Source organism: Haplochromis burtoni, unplaced genomic scaffold (assembly GCF_018398535.1).
Source record: "Haplochromis burtoni strain Fernald_Lab_line unplaced genomic scaffold, NCSU_Asbu1 Contig_110, whole genome shotgun sequence".
Classification (NCBI taxonomy): domain Eukaryota; kingdom Metazoa; phylum Chordata; class Actinopteri; order Cichliformes; family Cichlidae; genus Haplochromis; species Haplochromis burtoni.
In genome coordinates, this window is record NW_024582471.1 from 1,902,642 (window position 1) to 1,926,670 (window position 24,029).

Genomic DNA, 24,029 nt, shown 5'->3' on the forward strand with positions numbered 1-24,029 from the left:
TTTAGCCTAGTTAGCTTTGTCAGACAGCTTCTATGTTAGCAATTTCTTGAATCAACGGGTCTTGCAGTAATCAGGCCTGAGTGTGGATACGGAAATTGAACTCAGCTTTCCCCAAAAGTGTGGTTAATCACAGTTATCTCTTAATTTAACAAACAAAAAACAATTTTGTATTTACTCAGGTTATTTTGTCTTATGTTAGAATTAGTTTGATGATCTAACACACGTGTGATAAATATTTAAAAATACGAAATTAGGAAGGGGGCCAAGGCTTTTTCACAGCACTGTATATAAGAAAGCTGCACACAAACTGAATTTCATAGCATTTTTATTCAGCCTATACAACACCTGAACATACTATACAATCTTCAAAGTCCTCAACAGTAAAGAGACAAACATTTAGCCACCTCATTGTTACACTACGGACGTTATACAGAAGAAAACAAACAAAAACAAACTAACACCCCCCCAAACCTTTCAATTTTGGCATATCAATAAAAGTCCGGCTTTACAAGCTAGAGGGCATAAGGCAGTGACTTTAATAATCAATTCAGACTTTTATACACATTTCTTTCTAAGAAATCAAACATCTTCATACAGAGGGTAGTTCAGTCAGTGCAGTTTTAATAATAATTTAATAATTAATACAACAGCTGTAGAAGACATCACCTAACCTGCTTGTGTGACATGTAAACAGTCAAACCTTTGCCTGATCCCATATCTACCTTTGTATTTTTCAAAAGCCTGCTACAGCTACCTCGCTTCATGACGAGAGAAGAAGCTGAATGTGAGTGAGAGTCAGAGCAACAGACTAAATTTTAGTCAGATTAAAGACTAAACCGTCACTGGTCATTTAAATGACTTTAATAGAGTTCTGAATTAAATTTACAGGGAAAATAACTTTAAATAACTTTTTTTCCTTTTTAAAAAGTGTCATTTTGTAAAGGACTAACAGTGTGATGACTCTACAGTACAATAAGGTGCCAACTAGGATTGAAAGCAATGATCCTGTCTCACTGACAGCTCAAGTGTCACAATACACCAATCATTAAAGTATACAAAAAGCAAACATGTTAATTAATGTGCTATTTTTTTCCATTCCAGTTCACTAAAACAGAACTCTACAACACAGCATGAACACTGTTTCAAAAAACATACTGCCACCCAGAGGCTGTTTTTCAACCTGCAGGATGTCTGCTAGCAGAAAACCTTCATGTGATATTATTTTTGTAAATCCTGTCTATATTTTTTTTAAGCGTACACATCCTCAGCTGTAACATAGTTGTCTTGTAACTTACAGCATTCCCCAACATTTATCAAGTTACATTAAAATACAGCTACATAAAACACAAAATTTCTTGTAATTAACAAAAAATGAAAACATTAAAATCTTGTTTTTTAAAATTACTTTCTCCATGTGAAATATTCCTTTAATGATGTTACATTTTTCTAGACTAGTGGAACTTTGTTTTCATTTCCAGCACAACAGAATAACAAAGGAAGAAGGAAGATCATAAGAGCTGGGTGAGCCGGATGGTTGGATTACAATGAAGATGTCGTCACATAGTTCAACGTTCCAGTAAACATTATTAGCTGTAAAAAAAAAGACTGATTTGTCTCAGTGTTTTTGTATCAGGCGCAACATTATATGTAAAGAGACACGTATAAAGCACTCATATCAAGTACAGTAGCAAACAGACACGCAATGTTTACATCTTTAGGAGTTGTTTTGTCTCCTCTCCAAAAGACTTACCAGAAATGTGCAATACAGTATTTACATGTCTAAATATTTTTTTCCCCTCCAACACATGCTGAACTCGTCACTGAAACTTCGCCGTTCTTTCAATAAACGCACAACACCGAGGAGCTATGGCTGAAAGTCACGTAGTGCCATATCTTTTACAATCACAATACACTGTTTTATGAAATTAGACAGAAAAATGCATTTGTTTTTTTAAACCTTTCTCCTGATTGCCGTAATAGTTTTACGTCAGTAAACAATGAAACTTCACTCTAAGGTAAACAGTTGTGGTGGAAGGGTAATCAGGCTAATTCATAATTTTCCCCCTACAAGTATAAATGTTTTAAAGTGAGGCTGTTACTCTTGCAGACATATGCCACATGAAGGCCTCCATGAGTACATTTTGAATTATATGGCCTTTAACCAAAAATATTTTCAACATTAAAATGAGCTCAGCAACAACGTCAGCGACAGACTGAAAATCAACCACAGACGACGATCATGTCACGTTAATTTGACTTGAATTAGTCCACTGCTCGATTCCTCATGATGACTATTAATTAACAAAGTACTGATGACATTTCACCGCATGACAGAATAAAAACACTGTTACAACACTACATACTCTGTCGCCTTCTCAGCTGGTTAAACTGTTAAAATGCTACAGATTTCAGCATTACCCAGGTCTCTCCCACACACTGGATTATCTCCACCGTTTATGCTTGCATCTAATAAACCATTAGATTTTAGCACTTACACGCATAATGGCAACCAGCGTGGATGAATGTGAATGGATGTGACTGCCCGTGCACAGAACAAGGCACAGTCAATAATGTCAGCTGCTACATGTTTTTACAATTATGCACTGAATATGAATTTAAATACAATATTTTACATGATGTCAGTCTTTAGTGCTGATGTTGCACAGCTGCCTCTGAGTGTTGCAATGACTGAATCTAATTTAATTCCAAGTGTACCACTAACAATGAATCGCCACTAAAGGATCACCTCATGCTCATCTTGAAGTTTCATAATGGGAGTTCACAAACCAAAGGGTGATGTCACAGCAGCTATGTCCATCTTTTATGCTGTGTTATGCTCACAAAATTGTTAAAATATGTTTTTTTCCTTTTTAAATTTTCATATATTGGCCATTATCAATGCCAAATGGTAATTTGCTGATATATCGGCCTGCAGACAAATCAGTCAGGCTCTAATACAGTAAAGTTTAAAGGGTGCACTTTGACACTTTGCAATTAATTAACATAAATAAATATGCTAATTTTGCATGTCCTACATCCCTAAAATCTTTCTATGGGGTTAATTTTTTAACAGAAACTTTATCAACTGGTCCTGGAGAAGATCACGTTATATATTTATATTAAGTTACATTTTCATCCCCATCTTTGGTCTGTGATCAGGATCAGTTCGTTTAGACAGAGCGGATAACAAAACTGGCCGTTCAGTCAGAGCTTCAGAAACATTTTTATAACAGCTTTGTGACTTTAAAGGCAGCTACACTGATTCCTAGTGTTTTAATCTCCACACTCTGCTCCTACAGCAAGCCATTGGACATGTTACTGTTCTGCCAGCGCAGACAGGTGGTCTTGGAATGCTTGTATAGGTGTGACGACTGGCTGAAGCGTTTTCCACACTTCAGACACGCGTAGGGTTTCTCTCCCGTGTGGACACGGATGTGTTTCTTGCAGTCAGTCAGGGTGAGGAAGGTTTTGCAGCAGATTTTGCAGGCGTATTTTCGTGCCCCTTCAACCACTAGGACATTGTGCTCTGAGAGAGCCTTTTTGCACTTGGACAGAACGTCTGCTGAGGCCCGGGTGAGCTGAGGAGGGAGGGAGGTGGGCCTGTTGCCACTCATCTCATACCCCCCGTTCTCATTGAGGAGCAGGGGACCCGCTAGACTTGAGGAAGAAGAGGCAGCATCCTGAAGAATCCCCCCGACTGCCTCTTCTCCTCCCATGCCAGTGGTCATTTTTGGAGCAATGCGTCTGTAGCCTGGATAACTCAGACCTGTGCCGCTGGCTCCTCCTGTCTCTCTTGAGGGCCGTCCCAGTGAATGAAGCCCCAAACTTGAGCGCTGGAATTCTAAATCAAAAGGATCCACTCCTCCACGTCCTCCTCTTGAATTTCCCCCATTTCCTCTGGGGTTTCCTAAACCATCATGCAGGGGGCGGAGGAACAGAGAATCGGCTTGCAGATTATCTCCAAAACTGCTTCTACTCTCACCACTGAGTGGGCCTGATTGCAAAAGAGAGGAAGAAGCAGAGCTCGAAGTCCCAGCAGCTTCCTGCCTCAGCAGAAAGCGATGTGCTACTGCATCCCCAGTTGTTGTGTTCGGAAGGTCGTCCTCTCCGGCAACCATCCCCGAGCTGCCAGTCGCAAAATCCTTTTGGCTGAGGAAGCTGGAAATACTGAAACCAGGTTTGCCACTCAGTCCATTATTACACCCAAAACCTCCGTTCGCACCTCCTCCTCCTATACTGCCCTTGAGGATGAGCTGAGAGCTGGGCTGGAGAAGAGAGTCGGAGCTGGGCTGGGGTTCAGAAGTGAAGCTGCGGTCGCTGCTTTCTGGGCTCAGCTCCACCTTCTCTTCGTCCTCCTGGCACCCAGGCTCGGGGCGATCACTGCCTTCGGCCTGCGATGTGACGTCGCTAATTTCATCAGCTGGCTCGGGCGAACTTAGCGGCTCACGTTTAACAACCACCTAAGAAAAGCAAGAAAAGGAAAGAAATGTTTCATCTAAGGCCAAGGGAGATAAGACCTCAAATTTTAATGTAAGAATTAATATTCACAGCACTGGCTAAAGGTCTCACAGTTGGACAGAATTTTATTGTGGAAAGACTTCTCACAGAAACCTCAGAGCCAGCTCCCAAATGGGTAACACCAGATGCTCTAAAATAATCTCTTGAACAAGCCTGCTTTGCCTTACTAAGACGTTTAATTTTTTCTAGCATGTCATTTCGAAATAAAGAACTAACATCCAACCATTTCCCCATTCTTCTGTCACAGTGCGTTACTACTTTGTTGACCTGTGTCGTCTTAGCAGCTGTAACAGTAATTTGCAGGTTCAGGGTGGATTAAGCCATGGTGATAAATTCCTCTACAGGGAGTGCAGAATTATTAGGCAACAACCATGTTCTCAATGAACCCAAAAAACTCGTTAATATCAAAGCTGAATGTTTTTGGAAGTAGTTTTTAGTTTGTTTTTAGTTTTAGCTATTTTAGGGGGATATCTGTGTGTGCAGGTGACTATTACTGTGCATAATTATTAGGCAACTTAACAAAAAACAAATATATACCCATTTCAATTATTTATTTTTACCAGTGAAACCAATATAACATCTCCACATTCACAAATATACATTTCTGACATTCAAAAACAAAACAAAAACAAATCAGCGACCAATATAGCCACCTTTCTTTGCAAGGACACTCAAAAGCCTGCCATCCATGGATTCTGTCAGTGTTTTGATCTGTTCACCATCAACATTGCGTGCAGCAGCAACCACAGCCTCCCAGACACTGTTCAGAGAGGTGTACTGTTTTCCCTCCTTGTAAATCTCACATTTGATGATGGACCACAGGTTCTCAATGGGGTTCAGATCAGGTGAACAAGGAGGCCATGTCATTAGTTTTTCTTCTTTTATACCCTTTCTTGCCAGCCACGCTGTGGAGTACTTGGACGCGTGTGATGGAGCATTGTCCTGCATGAAAATCATGTTTTTCTTGAAGGATGCAGACTTCTTCCTGTACCACTGCTTGAAGAAGGTGTCTTCCAGAAACTGGCAGTAGGACTGGGAGTTGAGCTTGACTCCATCCTCAACCCGAAAAGGCCCCACAAGCTCATCTTTGATGATACCAGCCCAAACCAGTACTCCACCTCCACCTTGCTGGCGTCTGAGTCGGACTGGAGCTCTCTGCCCTTTACCAATCCAGCCACGGGCCCATCCATCTGGCCCATCAAGACTCACTCTCATTTCATCAGTCCATAAAACCTTAGAAAAACCAGTCTTGAGATATTTCTTGGCCCAGTCTTGACGTTTCAGCTTGTGTGTCTTGTTCAGTGGTGGTCGTCTTTCAGCCTTTCTTACCTTGGCCATGTCTCTGAGTATTGCACACCTTGTGCTTTTGGGCACTCCAGTGATGTTGCAGCTCTGAAATATGGCCAAACTGGTGGCAAGTGGCATCTTGGCAGCTGCACGCTTGACTTTTCTCAGTTCATGGGCAGTTATTTTGCGCCTTGGTTTTTCCACACGCTTCTTGCGACCCTGTTGACTATTTTGAATGAAACGCTTGATTGTTCGATGATCACGCTTCAGAAGCTTTGCAATTTTGAGACTGCTGCATCCCTCTGCAAGATATCTCACTATTTTTGACTTTTCTGAGCCTGTCAAGTCCTTCTTTTGACCCATTTTGCCAAAGGAAAGGACGTTGCCTAATAATTATGCACACCTGATATAGGGTGTTGATGTCATTAGACCACACCCCTTCTCATTACAGAGATGCACATCACCTAATATGCTTAATTGGTAGTAGGCTTTCGAGCCTATACAGCTTGGAGTAAGACAACATGCATGAAGAGGATGATGTGGACAAAATACTCATTTGCCTAATAATTCTGCACTCCCTGTATATAAGTTGTAAAACAAATAAAACCTCTAAAGTTAATCATAAATATTTATTTCTAACTCTAGCCTATAAATGGAAACATTTTGTGGAAAATTTACATGTTAACTTTTGCAAGAAATGGCTTCCTTGCCATTACTGCTGCTGCTGCAGAGTGGGGGGGGGGGGCTATACTATACTGGACAGTCTTTTCAGGCTAAAGTAGGTACTCTGCAGTACTGTGGTACAGTTTACAGTAATGAAGTGCAGGATGGGTGTTCACGATCACTGTTAGGACTGGTTATGACAGCTGAAACTCGATGGCCGAGTTGTCCCACCTGTTATACCCCTTTGAAGTCTGCTTGAACTCTTCTGCCTGGGGTGTGTGTGTGTGTGTGTGATCGTGTCCGTGTGTGTGTGTGTGTGTGTGTGTGTGTGTGTGTGTGTGTTTAGTTCATGGACTGTAATGTCAATTATCTGCACATTAATTAGCGAGGCCACAAAAACACTGGTCAAATTTATGTCTCTTGGATCCAAGTCGATGAGAAAAATGTAATCAAGGCTTCAGGGTAACAGTCATTAGTTTGAATGTAAGTTGATGACATTCTTTACTACCCTTCACCTGCCAATCTCCACCTTTAGACATTACACCGCCCAAAGGTTGGAGAGTGGCCACGACAGCTCATGTAACATCTGCTAATATCTCGTAAATTGCAGCAAGCAAAACCCACAAAGAGCAGTGAACCTCAGAGTCAGCACAGGTCAGCTGTCACAGTCCGTCCGCAAGGAAATCAAATCCTCAGAACAGAAATTATGTGTGACTTATTTCTAAGTGAGTCATTTTCCCCAGCTGCACTGCTACACCTGATCTTATGACTTCCCTCTTCTGTCCAATCCCTTAACCCCTGGTTGCATTAATGACAATCAAACCAACGATTTCTGTTAAGTTTGTTTACTTCATACAGACAAGCCTGAGAGGTCTGGAGAGTTTTAACTATGAAAATATTCCTGCCCACTGAAGAGACAAACCTGTAGCTTTACCTTTTGCTCCTCTTCTTCGTTCTCCTCCTCCTCTGTTCCTGATTTTATTTTCACCCCTGCTCTGCTGTCCTGCTGATCCTGGTCATCCATGTCCTCTTCTTTGTTTACTCCTTGAATTCTCCCCAAGTTCTCCTCCTCGCAGCGTCCACTATCTGACTGACTCGGCATCTGAGGGTCATCTTGGGACGCAGCTGCTAACCCAGTGATTGGAGGGTCAAGTTTAGATTCGTCCCCCATCTTGTGGGAATCCGGGGAGAGAAGTGCTCCCTCCTCCCGCTCTGCGTTCACCCCTTCTTCTCCTAACAACCCGAGGTTAGGCGCCAAAGGACGCTGTCTCTGTCTGGGTCTCTCCTCTGAAATCCCCAGCGCCAGAGAGGGCTTCCGTTTGTGGAAGCGTCGGATTGGGAAGGAGGCCCTCTGGTCAACCACCCTACTGCCAACTACATTTCCCGCCCGGTCGTCTTCCATCCCACCCAAAGCAGAGCTCACCAAGCTGAGCCCCAGCTGCTGCAGTAAGAAGGAGCGCTGCAGCTTTGAAGTGGCAGCATTTGCTGCAAGGTTAGCATTAGCTGCTAACATCGGGTTCACTGCTAAATCAGCTACTTGCTGATGCTGCTGCTGTCTGTGCCTCTGCTGCTCCTGCTGTGGGTGGTGATGGGCAGCTCTGTCGGATGAGGGGGACATGGGCAGCGTGCGCGTCGTCAGGTAGTGTTTGCAAGCCTTGACCACATTGTTGAGGTGCAGATGCGAAGCTGCGAGGAGAACATCCATGACATTGCTCTCGCCGAGCATCAGTGTTGACGTGTACATCATGTCCACGAGAGCAGCGAAGGCCTCGGCCGTCACCACCTGCAGAACGCACACAGTGGTTTCAATCACCATTAGAATGACTAAAAACACTTTTTTCGCTTTTTTGACAGCATTTTCTTTCTAACCTCGCTGTCCAGCTGGATCATGTTCATGCTAGCATCTCCCTCTGCGACAGTGAACAGCGCTCTGAAGTGGGTGCTGCAGGCCGCCAGCACGGAGCGGTGGGCTTTAAAGTGTCGGCTGCCTACCACGATGACACAGTCGCAAAGCTGACCATGGACACGCTGATAGTTCAGCTGCTGGAAGATCTGCTCAAAATGGCCTGGGAAATCCATGGCCCTGCAGACAGAGGAGCAGAGGGTAGGTTAGTTATGCAGAACTACAGTCAGTTAGCAAAGATCAGGTGATCTACTGATGTCACTGCATCTGACCTATCAGCAGCGACCTGGAGCTTTTCAAGCTTCAGTGTTCTTCAACAAATTGGGAAATTCAGTTTACTGCCCCTACGTACTCTTACCCTTATCATCATAATGCCCAAACCAATAGTTCTAAGTTAATTGCTGTATTACAAGAAACAGACTGTATGTAGTTGCCAACTTGACATTATTGAGTAGCACACTGGTTGCAGCTTGCTTTTTTGACAATCCATTATGCATGAGAAAAAAAACAAAAATTAAATAAGATCAAGTTATCTTAATGGATAAAACAATTGGGGACAAAGTGATAAATCACAACATGTGTTACTACAACACTCATCACACTTCAAAATGTTAAAAAACGCTTATTTATCAAAGTAAGACAGGAGAGGATGGAGAGAGGTTAGATTTTAAAAGGTAAGGACTGCTCCGTGACATTTAACAGACTGGGAAGTTAAAGCTGAAACATAACATCCTCATTCATTTTAGACACTTTTGAACTGATACCAGATCTATACCTGATGTGTTGCTTATGTGAAGTGTATACTAACTTTTGCTATTCCAAGGTTGCATGAAAAGGCAGTGTATGGCAGGGTAATCCGGTTAATCTGTGGTACTGTGGGGATGTTTACAGTGCAGAACAGATGTGGCGTTTATGGTTACTGTAACAAGGAAACACGTAATTTTAAAGTTATGGAAAGGAGATTAATTCACTGAATTCTACCTTTATAGTGTGTAGGGGTGTCACAAATCTGCCCTGACAGCCAACAAGAGCAGAAACTCAGGTCAGCTGATCACAGCCCGAAAACAAAGAAAATTTCATTGTGCTTACAATAAAAATTACTTCCAAGTGATGCTGCACTACAAAACTAGAGATCTCACACCTACTCGAATCAAACTTGAACCCACGATTATGCTCATTTTTCTGCTTAGGTGTAGCTACATCAGCACATAGAGCGAGTTTGCATCTGAATTTGGGCTGACATAATGTTTGTACTCCCATAATATTATTTGATTTTTATATTATTAATGAAGTTAAGTTAGCTTTGCACAAAACAGCTGATAGAAATGTCCTCCAAATAGCTCATTTTCACTGCATTTCAGAGTCTGGATCCAGCACTTCAGTATTTTTTGAAACAAGTATGTGTACTTCTACTTGAGTGATGAAACTGTGCATTTTTGAGTACCTGTGGATGCAGTCTAGGATGTCTGAATGGTGATGGGGGTGAAGTTGGACCAGTTTTTGTATTTACTAGCGAACAGCCAGGATGCCGTGGTGCTGTCATTTTATTTTGGTTACTGATTACTGTGCACCAAATGTTGCGTTTTCCACTGCCTTTGCCTTCTTGCTATAAAGTCATATATTGACGAACAGGTCTAACTTTATTGAACACCGTCGTCTTTACACACAGTTAACGTCACAACTGCAATGGAACACAATAGCATGGGATGCGACTGGGTAAAATGGCACAAAAGAAGCACTCTGCTGGTGCTGTAAGTCAGAGCAGAGAGCCAGCGGTACTTTAGGTTACCTTGAAAGATCCGGAAAATGCAGGTATCGAGAGGGAGAACAGGGCCCCGATTAGCTAAAGTTAGCTGGCTTCAGCCCAGCAAATAGCGCGTTAGCTAAAGTAAAAGCAGCGGCATGCGGTCACCGAGACTGGACAAAATGTCCCCTCAAGCCGAGCTGTGGATAGCTAACATTTCCGCTGCTACCTCCCGCGTCCCCCTGCGGTCGACTTCCTGACGGTTTGACCCCGAAGCGGCTTGTTTGGTTTTGGCCGTGGGAAAGTAAAGCTGGCCGCGATGCACGGTGACGCGGTGTCCGTTGATCTCCAACGGCTGCCAGGCTGAGCACACAGCCACGGCGCCAGAATAACCGTTAGAATAATATTAATGCCTCCTATCTATTGGTGAGTGGTAGCGTCATGCTGTGTTGTGTTTTCTAATATTTCCCCCGGCCGACAGACGGTTTTTCCAACCAGACTCACGGGGCGGCGCTGTACCTCTTTTTCGCGTCCATGACCTCACCCGAGGTGAAAAGCTGCAGCTTTACAGTTTCACCACAAGGCGTCGCTGCTGCACCCCCACACATAGCCAGTTAGCCAAAGATTATAAACAGCATCGAGATGGTAAATGCTTTGGCATTTTCATTTTGTTAAAGCCCGTATAAATGATAATCCAATGAACAAAGACATAGCAGAAGGAACAGTGCAGGCAAAATAAAGAAAGGCACCAGGTAAATTATCCACAACAAAACTGGAGAAATTAGAGCAGCGGCTTGGCGAAGCGAACACGGAAGTACAGAGGAGTAAGTAAACTCTTGCCCTGCATGAAAACTCATCATGACAACAGTCATGGCCGCCTCCTGCTCGTTTGTGTGCTGCGGAGAGGAGAAAGAAGCCGATAAAGCTGTCGTCGGTGAGTCGTCCTCATTTGTTTATTATGTAGAATTTTTCACGAGGATGATGATGATGACACATGACTCTGGGTTGGGCTTTGTGGAGTTTATATTTCTAAAGCATTTAGGTGCACACGTGGGCACTACTGTGTTGTTGTGTCCGAGGCTCTCACGTGTGTCACTCTACAGTCACATCGATCATTGAGGTTTGATCGCATTTGAGGTTTTGATTCCCGGTGTTTCTGTCTCAATCCCACAGTCCGCTTTTCCAACGGCAGCGTCCAAAATGCAGACAAGCTGGATTTCAGCATGTTTAAAAACACAGAGGAAAGTAACCCCAGGAAAAAGACCAGGCGGATACTGGTGAGGAAGATGAGTATCTATCGTGTGTCTGCACTCTCCGGGCTATGTTGCTATACTCTCAGTGTTCTTCCTGGTTTCTTTTATTTAGGTTGCAGAGTCAGACAGACTGTCCTATGTGGGGCAGAACTTTGGAGTGGGGTCAATGAAGTGCAATAATCTTTGCAAGTAGGTCTTTGCTGCACATTTTGGCATGTTATGGTCACTGAGGAGGAGATTGATAAGGAGGATGTTTGGCATCTTTTTAGATATTATGTGGGCGTGTTGAACAAGCAGACCATGACGATGGAGGTGCATGAAGCTCAGCTCTTCAACATGCAACCAGTTATACCAGGTAAGAGACCTATAACATATCTGTTGCTATTTCTAACTGCCCATAAAGACCAGAAGCTGTGGAAGGAATGCTTTGTGTGCCTTCTGAGAGTCACTTTTTCTGACTTTTGTCACCAGGAGAGACAACAGACAGTGCAAAACTCCAGGACACTACTCAGACCTACAGAGAAAAGGTGCATTTGCTGCTACTGTCTGTCCATTACAAGACATCTGTGCTTAATTATGTGTAATGTGAATATCTTATTACCTTTAATGTTTCCCTTTCAGGTTGACTTACTGATTGAGGCCTTTGGTACCAACAAGCAGAAGAGAGCTCTGAGCTCTCGCAGGCTGAATCAGGTGGGCAGTGAAACCCTTCAGCAAGCAGTGGCAAAGGCTGCCAACACTGTGATTGGCGAGAAGGGTCTGGAAGGTAAGCTGCACAGTGGATGCCTCTCCTAGGAGAAATCTGGAAGTTGAATGTTTCTCTCTCCAGGTTTTTTTTCTTAACCTTCCCTCTCTGCACAGCTTTGCAGCAAGAAGTGGCTGACGCAGAGTCGCAAGGAGACCTGGCTCTGCACCTTCCCCCCTGCAATGCAAACGCAGACAAACGAGAGGACGTCTATCCATTTGATGAGCGTATCTTTTATTCCTGTGCTGGAGGAGGAATGTGTTTATGGAAATAGGAAGGCAAGGAATCCATTTGAATCCCAGATTACAAGATGGGGTACTAGCGTATGCATGTGTTTGCAGGTTTTTATCTAGAGCCGTACCAGACTTTGTTCAGGTGACCCTTAACCGAATATGTGCAGTCTTGAGCCCAGTGGAGTTTGGTGCTTTGGAGCAGGGTGGTGCCAAAATGGCAGCACTCACCCCCGAAGAGCTGAAAAAGATGAAAGATGATGGAAGGTAGAGGCAACCAAACCTTCAGAGACATTTTATTAATGTGTTCTTGCACTTGAGGTTGATCTTGTGGTTTTTATCTTTAACCTAAAGGTGCCTGAGTATTGTGAAGCATCTAGAGAATCTGCCAACTGAAAGTGAAAGCCGAGACAAAACAGCACGCTGTGCTTTCTACCTCTCTCTGCTCCTCAAACTGGCTCGGGAGAGGAATGTCACCCGCAAGTGTGAGTGAATTTTGTTAGTGTTATGATGTGGAAAGTGGCATACAAACTTTCACCATTAGAGGGTTGTAGTAATTCATGTTTGCATGTACAGTTGGGCAAGAGGAAGGCTGCCCTCGCGTCATCCAGGGCAAACTGTTTAAAACGTTCACCGTGGAGACCTTCAACAATGGCAGGTATGGTGGTTAAACACATGTAGCTAATGAAGAAAAATGTATCTGGAATTTGATTTTGTTTCACTAAATTAATAATTTCATTAGTAATTCAAAAATTTACCAAATGCTAAACCGAGACAGGGAAGCTAAATAATATATACAGTTGTAAGAAGTTTATATACATGAATCATGAGCATGAATGTCATGGTAATTTTGGGCTTTTAATGACTTCTTTGAACTGTTCTTTTCTCAGCGTGGAATATTGTACAGCATACACCTTTAATGATTTTAAAAACCAAGAATTAGGTGCACAAGTTTCAATTTATTTAGGATTTTCTCTAATCCACACGGGGTCAAATGTATAGATACTCACTTAAATAATTTAGTAAGTGTTGTTAAAGGTTCTACAATGTATTTTAACAAAGTTATGGCCTATTAGCTTCTCGATAGTGATCGTGATTGACTACATCTTTTAGTTTCTCTTTGCAGCATAAGAAGGGATTGTTCGATAGCACCAACTGGATTGAATAATGCAAAAGTCCAAGAAACTAATTGAAGATCTAAGGAGATCTGTAGTTTCTTGGAGACCCTCGAAAGAACTACAGATTCCAACATCATCAGTTTAAACAGCTGATTTGTCATCACTTTGCCAAAAATGTCACCCTCATATGAGAGAAGGTGAGCTAGGATAGTCAGGAACAACCCAGAAACCACCATGGCTGAAGCCTGCCATGAACTGCAAACTGCTGGAACACCAGCATTACTGTCCACAGTGAAGCACCTTTTTCATTGCCATGGACTGAGAGGGTGGCAACCAACAAAGAAGCCCCAAACACACATTAAAACTGGTTTTAGGATGAATAAAGCAGGCTAACAATAAGCCTCTGGAATTGCCTTTCAAAAAACAAAAACCCAACTCAACCCTGTTTAAATCTGTTCAGTGTGCTTTAAAGCCAGGTCTATGCCAGGAAACTAACAAATTTAAGTGAACTTTACCATTTCTACCAAAAAGAGTGGTCAAATATTCAGCCAGAATTATGCCAGAAGCTTCTTGAGGGCTGCCAAAAATCCCAAATAAATTTAAACTTGTGCACCTAATTTTTGTTTAACTATACGTTATTAAAGGTGCGTGCTTTACTATCATTTCACTCTGGAAAGCAGTTCAAATAAATTTTTTTTTTTTTTTTTTTTTAAAAATCACCAAATTATTTATGGCAGACATTCATGGCCATGAGTTTATGTAAACATCTGACCACAAAAGTATAGTTGTTGCTGCACTGATTCTTTTCAAAAGACACACTTTCTTTACTTTTCTGTTTAGAATCCAGAACATGGTGTCGTCGTCAATGCGGGTCAAACTAGCAGCATACTGCTTAGCTCTGCTGCTGCATATGGGTAACATGACAGCTGACCTCACATTACTGCATCGTGACCTGGGAATCACTGAGGCAAGGTAAGCAGGGGAATAAAAAGGAAGCCTTTAAAAATCGTTTCTTACATTTCATACATTGTTTAAATAAAGAGTAAAATCATTAATGAAGTCAATAATGTGGACTTAACCACAGATACTACTATCCTCCTTCTTTACTCTGTAGTTTTTGTTTAAACTGTAAACTATTGTGATTCTTGTGCTCTCCTATAGGATGACTGAAGTCGCAAAGTCAATGAGACTGACCTTGGTGAAACCAGCCCGAGGCAAGGGTGATAACATTGAACTGCAAGATGACAGCAGACTGGCCGCCCTTGTTCTGCCTCTGATCAAATACGATCACTTCACTGAGAGACGGAAACGCAAAAAGATGCACTGAGGACGCGAAGGAGAACCGAGAACTGGACAGAAAGAAATGAATATCAAACAAATGGCTGCATTAAACAAGGCTTGTTTGTTAATGCTTTTGTAGACAAATAAAGTGAACTTCAAGGCGTATGTGACACACTTACATTTAAAGATAGAAAAAAAAAAAAAAGACTAAAGAGCTGTAAACAAATTCTAGATGACAGAACATCTAGCAGGAACATATAGGCACGTTTGTAGACATCACATGTTGCACACTACACATCTTCCCCTTCTCTGAGTGTGTGGACAGGATATCTGGATAACTGCCTTTCTCTTCTTTCTGTCTGCTGGTCTTTTTTTTGCTTTTGATTTATTTTTTACAAATGCAGACAAATCAAATAAGCTGTTACAAAAGCTAAACTGTCGTCAGACAATAGTGGATGGTTGTGAGATTATATTTCAGCAAATGCGAACCCTCTTCTGAAACCGAAACCTACTCAAATATGATTGGTTGGTCGAACTTAAGTGCAGGTGGACTACAAATGGAACTATAAAGCTTAGACTACCAACAGTTTTTTTTGCATAATCATATGCAGACATCTGTTTAGTTTTCTGTGCAGCATGTTGACAGGATCTGAAATAATGAGATGTCTCAAAAGCTGAAGTGCATTAAGTTTTAAAAACCATAGAGGACATTACGCAAGAAGAGACCCGCCAACAAACAGGACAGAAAGAGACAGAATCTTAATTTTGGCTTAGTTGCATAAAAGCCCTCACGCTATGAACACACCTTCCCTCGCTACAGCATCCCTTAAATAGTCAACCAAGGCACAGCTTTACTTTGACCCACTGTCAAAGCCAGTATTTCTGAAGCCTTTGACTCCTGCTAGGATTTAGAAATGTGCACTTCCTAACCAGCGAGTCCGTATAAGCAAAAATAAGACTACCAAACAAGTCTGCAGTAAATGAGCTAATGATAAACTAGGCAAAGCTCTAGTCTCAAACAGATTCCAAAGAAGTATGAATGTCTTGTACTCCAGCTTCGGTTTTCAATAGCCCACGTTTTATGAGTACAGTAGCATTTTAACCGTAGAAGTACAAAAGTCTAATTTCAGATTTTCAAAATCTTCTTCCACCTTAATAAAAATGAGGGTGGATGGCTCCTTTAATGTTTCAGTTGCCGTCTCCAGCTACTTGGACAATTAACCGAACCCTTATTTTGACAGTCAGTGCCCCACGTGTATGGTTTACAGCAGTTAAGGTGCAACCCGATGCTGACCTCCTGACCCTGGCTATCATATTGGCTTGTAAGTTCTTGCCAGTATTCACAGGATGCTGCAAAACATGCTGCCGCTGTGGCAACCACTTTCCACAGTTGCGCTGATCCTGGTGGTCACGGAAATTCCAAGTCCAGAGGGATACTGGGATGAAGAGAGACCAGCAGGGGAGCTGGCCAGTGGGCGAGGAGGAGGGTTTTCCATAACCCAGGGGGGAACAGATGTACAGCTATGAAATGAAGAGAGAAAGGGTAAACAGCAATTGGGAGGTGCCCTTTAAGATTATTTTTCACCCCACCCCTATTTGTTTTTTTAAACCATTTTCATCTTCAGCAGTTCCTGAGGGAAATAACCTTTAAGCGGCACACCATTTTTTATGTCACTAGCTAGCTGTCACTGACTGTTACACAATTCTGAGTAAACGGTGAATTTTTAGAGCTTTTTCTTCTCATAAAAACCTGCTTCATTCAAAAATGTTGCTATTAGAGTAAACTGTAGCAGTACATGTATGGGTCCAGCCCAGCAAAGCTAATAAATAGAGAGGGAATGTGATTAAGAAAAACAACCACTGCTCTCCACTGAGGTAATAAAACCAGTAAAAGAACTGCAGTGTGGTGGGACGCACTACCAACACGGTAAAGAACCAAGGACTAAAGCCTCTAAGGAGCCAAACCCCAAACACAGAACTCAAGTTAATAAGATGAGACAGCAGCAACTGATTCAAGCGGTATCCTGATATTTAGATGGCCTGCCTTAGTACTTCTCCAAGTACACCATCTTCAAACCTCTGAGGTTGGGCTCTAGGTCTTGAACTGGGGGATCATTTCACATGTAAGGAAAATGTGATCACTACACCACGAAGCCACTGCTTTCCTACTAAAAGCAATGACCTCAAAAAGTTCTTTAAGTTAACCTGCAGATCTGAGTAATTTTTTACTCAGATCACTTACTATTTATTAGTAATTTATTAGACACTGCGCAGACAGCAGAAGCGATAGAAAGTGACGACACTAATTCCACTGATGGTCTACAGCAGGGGTCTCCAACTCCAGGCCTCCAGGGCCAGTGTCCTGCAGGTTTTAGATGTGTCCTTGATCCAACACAGCTGATTCAAATGGCTAAATTACCTCCTCAGCTTGTGTTGAAGTTCTCCAGAGGCTGGTAATGAACTAATCATTAGATTCAGGTGTGTTGATCTAAAACCTGCAGGACACCGGCCCTTGAGGCCTGGAGTTGGAGACCCCTGGTCTACTGAATGTCTGCCAGTTTTTAATGGGCCTACTGATTACCTGTCATCATGCCTGAGAATGCTATTGTTCCGCAGCACACAGCTCTCATTGCCAGGATCCATATGTAGCAACGCTTTTCTGTTGTCACGGTGACCCTGGAACAAGATGTTGTCATGGACAACACCTTTAACTGGCCCTAGCACGGCAATCCCACAGCCTTGTGAGGGTTGGACACGATTGCGCATTACCTGAAGACAAAAAAAATTATTAAAAACTCAAATGTAATAAAGTTATGGTTAATATAAAAGTAAACAGCTACAATATGCAGGTCTAATAGTAGGTTTGGAGATCTTCAGTCCATCCCACCTTGATATCGGCAGTTCCACAGACCTGGATTCCACATCCACGGTTCCCAACAACATCATTCTCCACAATCTGCCCATTACCACTGAAACTGACACCATAGCCACTGTTTTCATAGATGCCATTACCACGAAGCTCCACTCTGCAGTCTTTCTCCACCGCAACACCACCTCGACCATTTTCCAGAATGCAGTTTGTAGCAAGTCGGGTCAGCTGACTGCTTTGCAGCACGGCAATGCCAAGGCCACGGTTACAGTTTATCAGGTTAGCAAAAACATTCAGGGCCTCAGTGCTCTTCACATACAGACCAACTGCTATAGAAAAGGGACAAACAGATGGAGAAATGACAAACAGTCTTTCATTCTCCCGTTCTATCGGCATTTGATGAAACAGATCAATTTAGTACCTCCATTGTAGCTCATGCAGTTGCTCTCCACCAGGGCCACGCTAATAGAGCGTCGAGCAGAGTGGCGCTCATCTTCACTGTCCAGGTCACTGTCCCAGGCAAACAGTTCACCTTCTTCATTAAAGTTCTCCTGCCCTTCACGTCCCTCTCCTTCTACACCCCTCCTGTCTGCACCGCCTCCTTCTCCAGCGATTCCTTCCTGCCCAGGCCAGTTTCCCTCCCTGACCTCAATGTTCTCTGGGTCCTTCCTGCAGAACACTGCCAGCCCATACATACAGTTATGGATGATGTAGTTGCTTAGGAGCTGTGGGAGGCTGGATGACATAACCCACACACCGCAGCCTTTGTTACCTGAAGGAGTCAGAGGAAGAGGGAACTGAAACTGTTCTGAGTCAGGGGTGTTGAAAATGAGCTATTAAACACAATGAAGCCTCTAAGAGATAAATAATACATACAAAAAACCTGGTTTCCCTCAATAAGTCCACGTCCTCTCTCTCCCACCACAACACCATCTGAGTAGCCGTAACAAATGTAGTTGTTTCGTAAGATAGGGTCGCCTCCTCTGCGGATATCCACACCGCCCCATTGGTTCTCTCGAATTACATTCTCTGGAATTAAAATTAGTTATTATCTGTGTACATTAGTGGAGAAACACAAAGAAGCCATTTGTCAATTTGTGTGTTCATCTGGATAAGACAATGGAGCAGATCCACTGACACACCTGTTATCGTTCCTCTGCCGTTCTCATTTATAGCAATCCCTGCAGCCTGGCCCTGGAAGATGTGATTCCCACTGAGAAAGAAAGAAAAAAAAAAAAGGGGGGGATAAAAGTTCCCACGGAGCAAATGATGAATAGGAGAACAGAAAAGTGGTGTCAAAAGAAAAAAAAAAGAAGCTAGCTCTGCTGTAGGCTTTCTACAGAAATCCAGATTTCTATCTTTTTAAACAATTCCAGTCTCAAGATAAACACGAACACAGTGAATAATATCCAAATTAATTGCTTGCAGACTCCAACCTACCTTACCACGGGATTTCCACTGAAGAGAATATATACCCCAGCTTCTTTGTTGTTGTAAATCTGATTGCTTCGAATTGAACCTTTTCCATTTCCAAGGACAACAACCCCAGAGCGCAAACCACTGTGTATTTTGTTGCACTGTGGATTAATAGTTGATAATGGATAAAAAGACTGAGGAAATTAGTTTCATCTGGAAAGCCTGAATAGATCATTTCTGGAAATCATAAATATTCATACTCTGTTTTATGCATCTTAAGCTCTTAAGTTGAGTAAGTTAGAAAAGTAATGAACAAAAATCTCCTCATCCATGATATCTGGGCATGCTGCTGAAAGGGTCTGGGACATGCTATCACAGGAAATTTTTTGTTTGCTTGCATCTTTAAAAAGTTGGAATCCAATCAGCAATTGTGTGGCATTTACCACAATGGTTGGGTTAGCCCCCTTTCGGATATCCAGCCCTGCCTCCCCGTTCGAGTGAATGTTGTTTTCTGCTATGAGGCCCTGAGCAGAGAGGCGCAGAAACACGCCTGACGCACGACATTCGCAGACCTCGTTTCTCAGCATTACGATCTGAAGCAGGAGAGATAGAAAAGGAAGGTGATCAAGTAGCAGCTTGAATAGGACACTGATGCTAAATTACTAATGATACGAGCTACTTTAACTTGATATGTTTCCCAAATACACACAATACACAATCGCAGATGCATGCCATTTGTATGAAGCAAAGTTACTAGGAACATTATTAACTGTGGAGTTTTGGATGCAGCGCACGGCGTAGTTCAGGCTACGAAAAACATTCTCCTCCAGTCGAGCTTGTCCATAATTGGACAAATGCACACCGCCCTTCCCGTCCCTGAAGAGGCATCGTCTGAGGATGCAGCCAAGTGTCGATGCTGCCAACATGTGAGCCTCCGGGTCTCTGTCTAATTCCTGCTGTAGGGTGAGAGGGTCAGGGATCATAGAAGGGGGATCTGGGGAAGAGGAAAGTGGAAGAGAGCCATCTGGCCGGGGGTTGAGAAAATGTGATAGGCCATGATGGTCACATGGGATTTTGTACTCCAGTGTAAACTGCTTTTTGGTGTTGTTGGCCCCCCACTCGTCTCTGTTCTCCTCTCCCTCACTGCGCTCACCATCACTCCAGCCATCTTCAATCACTGTCCTCTGACATACCGCATCTACCCCTGTTCTGCTCTTCCAGTCACCTATGGTTATGCTCTCCTTTTTAACATTAGCACCTGGAGGTTGATGTCCACCAGTGGAGGCAGCCAGATGTCCTTTGGGAGAACCATTATGCTCAGATAGGCCACATGATGAGAACGTCCTAGCCAGAGCTGCCAAATGTTTACAAGCCCAGTTCCTTTCTGAGACCGGGGGACCTTCCACAGTCACTGAAGCTGTGTCACTTCCTGAGAAGTCACAGCTGTCAAATAAACTCAGGACAACTCCCAGCAAGTGTGCAGAGCTACCCTGGGAGAAGGAGCAAAACCGAGCCTGGCAGGTTCCTGGCCCGCGGATTTGCAGCTGAGCCCCCTCAAAGTTGCAGTTATCTAGTTGGACATGTCCCCAGGATGTCTAGAGGAGAGCAAGACAGAAAGAAACAAAGAAATATAATTAGATTCTATTTTCTCTTGTGTTTATAGGAGTGTATAGACTAGGCCAATCTGACTCTGAGACTCTTAGGAAACAAGCTGCACCTTGTAGACAACCGTGGAGAACCAGGGTGGCATGAACACCAGATTACACAGCCTGGCAGTAGGGCACTGCTGTTCCATACACACTAGGAGGGCCACCTCGCCCAGTCGGCCTAACCCAACCAGCTCCACCGGTACTTTCAGCGCTACCTCAGCCTGCTCCTCATACACCCCTGGATGGAGCACCACTCGGTCGTAAGGCCCCACCACCCCAAGGGCTCCGCGCAGGGTCTCAAACTCACATCCCGGCCCCACGTGCCAAACCCTGCGATCTTTCCGACGACGGAAGAAGAGAAGGCAGGCGGAGGACTGGAGCTCTGGACCATTTTGAGTCCAGGTGCGGGTGGCAAGGGCATGTTGTTTCAGGGCCTCTCTCCACGAAGGGGGCTCCAGATGAGGTTGACTAGGCCAGTTGGGATGTCGGCACTCAGGGCAGCCCAGGCAGAGCTGTCTCCAGCGGGTGTTATCCAGAGAGAGGATGAGCTCTCGCCAGGCACGGCACACCTGGCAGCAGCGGCCCAGGTCAGGGAGAGGGAGATAGGCTAAGATAACCCTCCACAGCTCCACGGGGAGGCTGCCCACCTCCATGGCAGCAGAGACGCCGGCTGGTTAGCACCGCGATGGGAGGGATACCTGGAGACAGACACACATGCACACGCACGCGCATTTCAAGGCAACAGGAAGCGCAAACCGTTACACAACAATATTACCCAACAGGATATTCAACTGCGTTTCGTTTTTAATATTCGCACATCAACACCAAATGGCGCCACGACCAGCGTTAATTTTAGCCGAAAAACAAAATACAGCGAAAACTAGATATGAATTATGTAATCTCACTGTTCATTTTGCGTAGCGGTAAACGATATCTCCACTAAGGGCCTGTAATATTGCCCTGAAAGTTTGCTACAGTTAAACGCGGTTAGCTAGCGGCGTAACTAACGCTAGCCCAAACGTCCTTACCTTTTACCAGTTTGCCATAGTCAACACATGTCGGCTCGACGTTTAGACAAGCCATCTATCCGGCGTTGCATGCCTGCGACACTGACTTTGTCCTCGCATCCTCCGGAGTTCACAGCTATCATAATTACTGCAGATGTACCATCGAAATAAATGGAGTTCAGACGATTGCTTACAGTTTACAGCAAGAAACCCAAGATCCCCATCTTCCGCTTCCCAAAAGTGGGCGTTTACTTCAGCTTCCCCTTGGTGCATCCAAGGGAAAGCTGAAGTATAGGGAAGAACGTTGTTAACTAGTTAGACCCCAAATTCAGAGCCGGGCCAAAGTTTTATGGTGCCTTAAGTGGAATTTAATTTGGTGCCCCCCGCTAATCCCACCTCAGCACCCCAATATTAACTATATATTATCAATTAAAAAAATCCTTTGTGCATTCTTCATTTACCAAAACTATTATCATGACTTTCTAGTGCACTGGAGAGAAATAACAACAAAAACCCCCCCCAGCAACCTGACAGTGTATTTTTTAAAACATACTAACTGTTTTAATTGTTGTTGAAATGTGCAAAATGACAGAACAATCATAAGGAATTTAACATAGGCCTAAATATGATTATTTGTTATGCAACGATGCAAGTTTTAAAACAGAACAAATTAAACAGAAAGCTAGCAGTAGGTTACCAACCATAATGCCTGTGGTTTCCATTGCCTAAACTCAACACACCTTTAGCTAATTCTGTTACAGTATTGTCAGTGGGCCTCTTTAACAATAGGCCTATTCTGGCAGTCTGTGAGAAATATTGCTTTAGGTTTTATTATCAGTTATCAAAATAAATAGTGAAGCAAATGTGAGACTAAATGCGTTTTTCTTTCCTAAAACAGTAAAAGACAGCATTTATTAAGTTATCATTTGTTACCTAACCAGTTACATACTGGCTAATATATATAAAATTAGCAGTTATTGAGAAGAGGATGAAGAAATTTTCTTTTTTTTTTCTTTTTTCTTTGCGTTGTATACTGGTGTGAATGGCATATCATGTGACACGGGCATGATGTTTTACTTTGTTTGAGTCTGGAGTGTGGAGTTTTGGTCACTCTGAACTTGCATGGCTTCTCTGTTTATGAGATATTTGCACACTGAGCGGACAAAAACTGAACTGTTAACAAATAGGTTCTCTCTAATTAATGGATGTTTTTCTGGTAGCTTCTGGCTGCACAGAATGTGAGTAAAGGGTTAGCATGAGGATGAAAGGACTTAATACAGTAAGTACATTATTTATTTCCACTCAAAAGTAGAAAAACCTTTCATTTTTTCTTTCTGAATGTATAGGCAGTTTCTATTAATATAGGTTAATGAAAGTAAAGTTCTCTCTCTGTTGATGTAAGCCATTGTAGCTCATCCACCAGTCTCTTTCTCTCTCATGTGTTAGATGCTTTTTTTATTTGATAAGTTACAGTTTGGACCGGTGTTTACATCACTGGATAGACTATCACAATACACAACCAAAATAACAGTGAAGCAGTCCATTGTCAATATCAAAATCCAGTGCCAATGCTATGGCAGAGAGGCCTGCAGCTCTGCCACAAAAGCAGCACTTTCCTTCCCACAACAGTACTTTGTTGCTGATTAATGCACCATTCAAAATCCATTCTCTCCTAATTTAACAGTCCTTCACAGCCTATAGAATAAGTATTAGCATGGAAAAAACGGAAGTCCATTATATTCATGTAAGAGATCACATCCCGAAGAGGTGTGAGTCCAGTCTTGTCTGCACAATCACATGGCTTGCCCTACCTCATCTAGCCTGCAGATGTCACTGTTGAAACATTTTGATCAGAACCTCAACCACAAATAGACATTTTATTTAATAAATTATTCTGACATGTGGTAAATATTAATTTCAGTCAGTTACCCTGTTGACATTTAATATTGCTCTTGTCTTTGGAAAGATTACCACTTTTAATGCCCTTCCATCTGCCACCAATCTGTTACATCATTTACTGTCTTTCATTTCATAACTCTAAATCAATAATGTGGTTCTTATGTATACCCCAGAATCTCTTACAAATCTCTTCACCTTTGTAAGCTATTAAATTCAGCTTCTTATCAGGATGATGGCTCTAGTCAAACTGTAAAGCATTCAGGACTCTGGGGCTTTTATTGTGAAAGATAAGGACATGAGCACATGGTAGCTTCATCGTGTTTCTCGGGTCTGCTTTGGCCCACTTATTAACCAATCAGCGTTCAGCCTATGCCAAACTATTCCTTGTTGGATTTCAAAAGAACGGCACGGGAGCACGCTTGTGTAAGCTGAATACCCGTCTCCATA

At 43.0% G+C, this 24,029-nt stretch overlaps 3 protein-coding genes across 7 annotated transcripts; 1 reads left to right on the forward strand and 2 right to left on the reverse strand.

Annotated features, from left to right (window-relative positions):
* Positions 1 to 308: 308 nt before the first annotated feature.
* LOC102302739 (zinc finger and BTB domain-containing protein 5) lies at positions 309 to 10,723 on the reverse strand. Of its 4 annotated transcripts, XM_005928331.3 has the most exons (5): positions 10,161 to 10,263; positions 9,180 to 9,290; positions 8,338 to 8,551; positions 7,403 to 8,251; positions 309 to 4,460 (listed from the first exon to the last, which is right to left on the reverse strand). In XM_005928331.3, exons 3-5 carry the CDS (start codon positions 8,545 to 8,547, stop codon positions 3,294 to 3,296), a joined length of 2,226 nt encoding a protein of 741 aa, XP_005928393.1. In that variant the 5' UTR covers positions 8,548 to 8,551; positions 9,180 to 9,290; positions 10,161 to 10,263; the 3' UTR covers positions 309 to 3,293. The 4 variants fall into 4 exon arrangements, with proteins under 4 accessions (XP_005928393.1, XP_005928391.1, XP_005928392.1 ...); XM_005928329.3 differs by lacking the exons at positions 9,180 to 9,290; positions 10,161 to 10,263 and adding an exon at positions 10,635 to 10,723; XM_005928330.3 differs by lacking the exon at positions 9,180 to 9,290 and having other exon boundaries at positions 10,161 to 10,273.
* A 210-nt stretch (positions 10,724 to 10,933) lies between these two features.
* polr1e (RNA polymerase I subunit E) lies at positions 10,934 to 14,905 on the forward strand. The gene is made up of 12 exons (XM_005928328.3): positions 10,934 to 11,049; positions 11,289 to 11,392; positions 11,481 to 11,557; positions 11,638 to 11,723; positions 11,840 to 11,895; positions 11,990 to 12,134; positions 12,230 to 12,340; positions 12,514 to 12,610; positions 12,698 to 12,828; positions 12,920 to 13,001; positions 14,302 to 14,433; positions 14,623 to 14,905. The coding sequence occupies exons 1-12, from the start codon at positions 10,974 to 10,976 to the stop codon at positions 14,786 to 14,788; spliced, it is 1,263 nt and encodes a 420-aa protein (XP_005928390.1). The 5' UTR covers positions 10,934 to 10,973; the 3' UTR covers positions 14,789 to 14,905.
* Positions 14,906 to 14,934: 29 nt separating this feature from the next.
* On the reverse strand, positions 14,935 to 21,967 carry fbxo10 (F-box protein 10). 2 transcript variants are annotated; one of them, XM_005928327.3, is made up of 11 exons: positions 21,705 to 21,967; positions 20,745 to 21,374; positions 19,798 to 20,622; positions 19,471 to 19,620; positions 19,052 to 19,188; positions 18,754 to 18,824; positions 18,488 to 18,640; positions 18,033 to 18,383; positions 17,630 to 17,937; positions 17,324 to 17,511; positions 14,935 to 16,263 (listed from the first exon to the last, which is right to left on the reverse strand). In XM_005928327.3, exons 2-11 carry the CDS (start codon positions 21,327 to 21,329, stop codon positions 16,083 to 16,085), a joined length of 2,949 nt encoding a protein of 982 aa, XP_005928389.1. In that variant the 5' UTR covers positions 21,330 to 21,374; positions 21,705 to 21,967; the 3' UTR covers positions 14,935 to 16,082. The 2 variants fall into 2 exon arrangements, with proteins under 2 accessions (XP_005928389.1, XP_005928388.1); XM_005928326.3 differs by having other exon boundaries at positions 17,630 to 17,940; positions 21,705 to 21,966.
* Between the last annotated feature and the right edge of the window lie 2,062 nt (positions 21,968 to 24,029).